At 42.9% G+C, this 6,000-nt stretch overlaps 1 protein-coding gene across 1 annotated transcript in view; it reads right to left on the bottom strand.

Annotated features, from left to right (window-relative positions):
* Nucleotides 1-323: 323 nt before the first annotated feature.
* The window catches only part of LOC121730949 (collagen alpha-5(IV) chain-like), a 29,096-nt gene continuing 23,419 nt past the window's right edge, over nucleotides 324-6,000 (bottom strand). Inside the window, exons 11-15 of the mRNA XM_042120196.1 lie at nucleotides 2,878-4,948; nucleotides 2,063-2,240; nucleotides 1,813-1,927; nucleotides 951-1,171; nucleotides 324-810 (exon numbers count right to left, since the gene is read on the bottom strand). Of these exons, the coding sequence (XP_041976130.1) occupies nucleotides 636-810; nucleotides 951-1,171; nucleotides 1,813-1,927; nucleotides 2,063-2,240; nucleotides 2,878-4,948 (2,760 nt within the window). The 3' untranslated portion in view covers nucleotides 324-635. The remainder of the gene's footprint in view (nucleotides 811-950; nucleotides 1,172-1,812; nucleotides 1,928-2,062; nucleotides 2,241-2,877; nucleotides 4,949-6,000) is intronic.

Genomic DNA, 6,000 nt, shown 5'->3' with positions numbered 1-6,000 from the left:
AAAAATTAGTATAGTAAGTGACCCCCAAAATTTCAGGCTGCGACCGCGCCTGATCCGTTGCGGACTTGCGGATCGCTAGTGTAACAAGGGCTGCGCTACACCGGAATGGCAGCGGCGAGGCGAGCACTTTCAGTGTCATATGATTTTAAACTTTATTTTCATTATTGCAATACATAGTATCGCTTGAGAATTCGCGGCCGCCAGCGGCCACGAGCGGCCACGGGCGGCCGTAGATTATTCAAGCGATACTATGTATTTAATTAAAATTAAAAAAAAAAACAATTATAATGCGCGGCCCTAATGGGCATAAGAAAAAGGTCATGTAAGTTCTAAAATAAACTTTATTCTTCTATAATGTGACATTATTTACAAACTTAAACTTTTTAAGACTCTTTTAATATATCTACTTGAATAGGTCATGTTACAAATTCAAATAGATATATGTAAAGACTTTAAAATACTTACACTATTAACATTATATTAAATTTTATAGTATTATAATTTTTATAATCTTAAAACATGTGGCAGTGGCTCAAGTATAGATTTAGTTTTTATTTTGACTACTATATAAGGAGGTAATATTACAAGTTAAATCGTTTTATACTGCAAAGATAATAATTTATTTATCACATATTTTATTGTGAATTAGTGCGGTAACGGCGTCTTCCGCGGTTGTACCGCGTTCCCGGGCGGACGGCGCGGCCAGGGAAGCGCGGTCGCGACTGCGGTGGCGGCCGCCGCTCCTGCGCACTCGGTATGTACTCCACAGAGGGACCCGGAGTCGGCTGCCGTCTCATACATACAGCACATCTAAAAAAATAGTAAATAAATATTTAGAAGTCTAAAACACTCGAGTAGTTCTTATCTTGAAACCGAGATAGTAATTCTTCAATTATTTCAATTATTTATATTTCGGAATTTGGAATACCAACGGCTCCTGTCAGTCTTACCTGCTGACTTTAGATACATGATCCGCTTTAAGAGTTTGCTGCTCAGGTTTCAAGAACATCCTGTTGTCATCGATGGTGGAGAGCCAGTAGGAGGTGGCGGAGGCGAAGAAATTGCAGCGGCCGAGGCCGTTGCACTCTATGAAGGGCCTGGTGCGGAAGTCCCGGAGACAGGACCCCGGAGATATAAGGCTCTGGCCGGCGCCCTCCGGTCCAGCCGCGTGCTGCAAATACGGGTATTTTTATCTCTACTAGTAAAAAGGAAAATGTGGAAGCATTTGTTTACTCTTATGTTCACACTGATTAAGCATCCCAAGTTATTGGATATATTCCAATAAAGAAGTAGGGGCAAATCGTACCCACCATTGTAGCACTTTGAGACGTAAGCCATATTATGAAAGGGTTTGAAAAGTTGAACATTTTATTTTATGTTATGTTTATGATATATTTTATAAAATAAAACACTTTTCTTAAGTTTACCATGTACGATTACTTTCCAGAAGTGATTCATTACTAGCAACACTATAAATTGATGCAATAATACAGGGTGTTTTTTGTGACTTTTTTTTACCTTCTACCCTCGTTAACTTTTTTCTCCCATGGTTTAGAGATTTTTCCAAAGAGAATATAATCACTACGTGATTTTTCGTCCTACTATAAAATGCTCAACTTTTTAAGCCCTTTCATTTTATATTTATGTGTGGATGTTCTACTTTATATTTATGCTTGGGTACGGGTTCCATACAAAAAATCCCCTTCTCCTTTCTGTAGTTCCGTTCGAATTTTACGATGTCTAATGTCTTTGTTTGATTGTTAAAAATCAATATAACGTGTTTAGTACGGAAGTCATCCATTTCATCCTTACCATTAGAAAACTATATCCTATCCAGAGTTCCTCCCATCCATTTGGACAACTTGGTACGGATTCGCTTTGACTATGTATAGCAATAGTTCTAGCCGGTGTTTCACAAACTTGACATCTAGAAAAAAAAAGAAAACACATTATTTAAGTAGCGAATTTTTTTTTTATTATAATTTCACTAACCACTAACAACTAACTTCCTAAGAGAAGATGGTCCGTGGTTATTATACTTTATCACAGGGCGAGCTTTTACCTGGAGATATAAGATCCAACATCTCTAGCTTGAATCGGAGTCATTGCCATTGGCATCGGCTCGGGTGTAGAAAGCCAAAAACTGTAATCTTCCCTTTGGGCGAAGTCGCACACGTTGTTTAAATTGCAGAACATGTATGGCATGGTTGAAAATTTGCGTAGACAGCTTCCAGCAGCACCTTAAATAATTTTATTCTTGTTTATATTTGATGTCAGTATAAATTTATAGCTTGATAAAAACATCGGTTAGAAACAATTTTAATATTATTATTATTATTATTATTATTATCAGCCTACAGTGTCCCACTGCCGGGCAAAGGCCTCCCCTCTCTCTTTCCAAAGTTCACGATCCTGTGAAGTTGTTGGCCACTCTTTATCAAACGCATCTAGTTCGTCGCGCCACCTTTTCTTGGGTCGGCCTCTGTTACGCCAACCATTCGGTAGCCACTCCGAAAGTAGACGCGCCCACCTGTCCGGGTGCATACGGGAAACGTGCCCTGCCCAGCTCCACTTAAGGCTAGCTGCCTTTCTGCCTACGTCAACGAGCTTCGTTTGGGAACGCAGGGTGGTATTCCGGACGCGGTTAATCCTTTTTATACCTAGAATGCTGCGTTCCATAGCTCGTTGGCAAACTCCGAGTCGGGACTTCTGTGAAGCTGTCAAAGACCAGGACTGGGCACCGTAGGTCAGAATAGGCAAGATACACATGTCCACGAGTTTACGTTTTAGGCATATTGGTATTAATATTATGTAAACAAATGTAATGATAGTTAAAATAATAGTTATTAATGAATAAAAAAAAATTAAGAAACATACCTAAATCCTGTCCATGTGCTTTGCCATTAGCAACGATGTGAAGCAGAGAGAAACCATTCCATAAGGGCGTTGTTCCGGACGGACAACTGGGAGTCATGCTATTTTGTGAATGGACTGTAATATAGAATCCTCTAGCTTTCGGTGGCGGTGGGGGTGGTGCTGGTAGGCCTGGAGGTCCAGAAAGACCAGGACGACCTACATAGCCAGTTAAACCTCTAGAACCTTTAACGCCTTCTACTCCACGTTCACCTTCAAAACCAGGCGGGCCTTCGTCACCGTAGTCTCCTGGATAGCCTTTCGGTCCAGGAAGTCCAGCAAATCCAAAACGTCCAGGTGCGCCAGGTCGACCCGGACGACCGTCATAACCAGCAGGACCGATATCCCCAGGTGCACCATCAATCGTTATGTCTGGCAAAATTGTGTCACCTATATCTCCTTTTATTCCTTTTAATCCAGGTGGACCTGTAATTCCTTGATCACCATCGTCTCCTTTAAATCCTTTCATACCTTTATCGCCTGGTAATCCTGGGCGTCCATCATAACCTGATTCTCCAATTTCCCCCTTTTCACCTTTAATACCAGGCCTACCTGTAAATCCAATGGGGCCTCTTTCACCCTTTGGGCTTATAGCATATCCAGGCTCTCCTACATCACCCTTTTCACCCATCATACCTGGTTGGCCCTCCATACCCGGTCTACCTGGAGTACCTGGAGTTCCTTGCCGGCCTTGTCGTCCTTGCATTCCGGTGACGCCTTTTGGTCCTTCGAAAGTAACCCCTGGGGGACCCTGTTGTCCAATCGGCCCATCAATTCCAAATTCTCCTGGAAAGCCTTTTTGACCCATATTTCCAGGCCATCCTGGTAAACCGTCAATACCGTCTCTCCCTGGTTCACCTGGTTCCGCATTTATCCCATCAAGACCAGGTAAACCTGGTGGTCCTTGAGTGCCACGAATACCTTTTATTCCTCTAACGCCATACATTCCTATTTCTCCCTGAAGGCCTTGCTCTCCTCGATCTCCTTTAATACCTCTAAATCCAGGATAACCTTCATCTCCTTGGTCTCCAATTATTCCTTGAAAGCCTTGTATACCAATGTCACCCATATCACCTTTTGTAGCCGGCAATCTTACAGTCCTTCCCCTTTCACCTTTTCTGCCTTTTGGACCTGGTTCTCCCTTGTAACCTTCAAAACCTATGGGCCCAATGTCTCCGGGCAACCCAGGCATGCCCATTAGTCCTGGTTCTCCTGATTCTCCCATATCACCTTTATCCCCGCTTTTGCCGGGTAGTCCTGATGGACCTCTGTATCCCTGGCCACCTTTGCGTCCGTTTGCTCCTGGTATTCCTGATCTTCCAGGGAAGCCCTCATCACCTTTAGCACCTTTGGCACCATCTTCGCCATAAATACCCATTGAACCATACTCTCCCTTAATACCGATGGCACCTGGCCTTCCCCTCATACCTATCATACCTTTCGTACCATTAAAACCTGGTATACTAAAGCCTATATCACCTTGATCACCTTTTGGTCCTTTAAGCCCATCAAATCCTGGCGCGCCATCCCTTCCTGGTAAGCCAGCTTCACCGGCATCACCCTTTCCACCACTTAAAGCATCTTCACCGGTTTCTCCTGGAGCACCAATGAACCCTTGGTCTCCTCGTTCACCCTTTTTACCTGGCCAGCCGGGGATACCAGAATTTCCCCTATCACCGGGTTCTCCAATTTCTCCTTTTAATCCTCGTGGCCCAGGGGGGCCAACTCTTCCAATAGTTCCGTTTAAGCCTGGAAAGCCTGTATCACCACGATCTCCTAACGGCCCGGGTGAACCTGGTATTCCCATCTGTCCTTGATATCCCTGTAAGCCGATAGCACCTCGTTCACCACTCCAACCACGAGGACCAGTACGTCCTTCTGCTCCCTTCATTCCTGTTGGGCCCATTTCCCCTTGTACTCCATGTTCTCCTTGCATTCCTGCGTCACCAATAACGCCGTCTACACCATTGAAACCTGGGGCTCCTGGTCTACCTTGTGGTCCTGGTATAATGTTTCCTTGTATGCCTTTTCGACCCTGTAAATTGCATTTGTAGTAAGTACAAGAGTAGTGAGTAATAACTAGAGGATTCAACCCAGCCGAGTTTTCTAATCTCGGGATTTTGCAATTATCTACAGTGAATCTCGGGATCCTGGGATAGTTCCGGGATTATATTGGTAATAGAAAATGGCAACAAAAAGATAAAACAACATGTCAAAATCAACTTTTTATTTTAAACTAGACGTTCCACGCCACGCGGCTTCGCCTGCGTAAATTAGAAATTTCACAAACAAATGCAATTTTTATTAAAAGCTTTTTTATGTTATTAGCCCACAAAAAATATCCTTCACGTGGTCTACTTTTTATCTGTGCCAAATAACATTAAAAATTGCTCCAGTAGTTCGTGAGAGTTTTCAAATAATTTCAAATAATTTTCGCGGTTTTTTCCACATTTCCTGTATTTCTTTGCTCTTATTAGTCTTATAAAGCCTACCTCGATAAATAAGCTATCTAACACTGAAATAATTTTTCAAATCGGACCAGTAGTTTCTGAGATTAGCGCGTTCAAACTATAAAGTTAATATACCTAGCGGAATAGAGCTGTCAAACGAAACCGAAATTGGTTTACATCTGTGTGTAAAAATGTGTGTACGTATACACTTAAGCGGGGAATTCACTACCGAGCTGCCCACGGGCCGCCCGGTCTGGGACAAGTCTGCCGCTTGCCCCTATTGAACACACACAGAACAGGCAAGTCAGTCGAATAGATAGACTGCTGCAGCTCGGTCGTGGACTAATGGACTCGATCTTCTTTGTAACAAATGATAGATCAGCATCTTTACACAAGCATGATTGAACATGAATTGTATGAGATTAAATTGTCAACGTGCCGATAAGTGCCGACTGGACGTCAAAAAAGAGTTCTGTTGTCATGTGTCACACGTCTCTTTTTACCACGCAGTATTACTGATAGTGCCAGATGGCACTATCAGTAAAACTGCGAGATCGCTTGCTCAGGCCTTAGTTTCTCTATTCCGCTAGGTACCTATATTAACTTTATGGTTCAAACAAACAAACAAACTCTTCCG

Source organism: Aricia agestis, chromosome 1, assembly GCF_905147365.1.
Source record: "Aricia agestis chromosome 1, ilAriAges1.1, whole genome shotgun sequence".
Lineage (NCBI taxonomy): Eukaryota > Metazoa > Arthropoda > Insecta > Lepidoptera > Lycaenidae > Aricia > Aricia agestis.
This window is presented reverse-complemented; position numbering and strand designations above follow the sequence as displayed.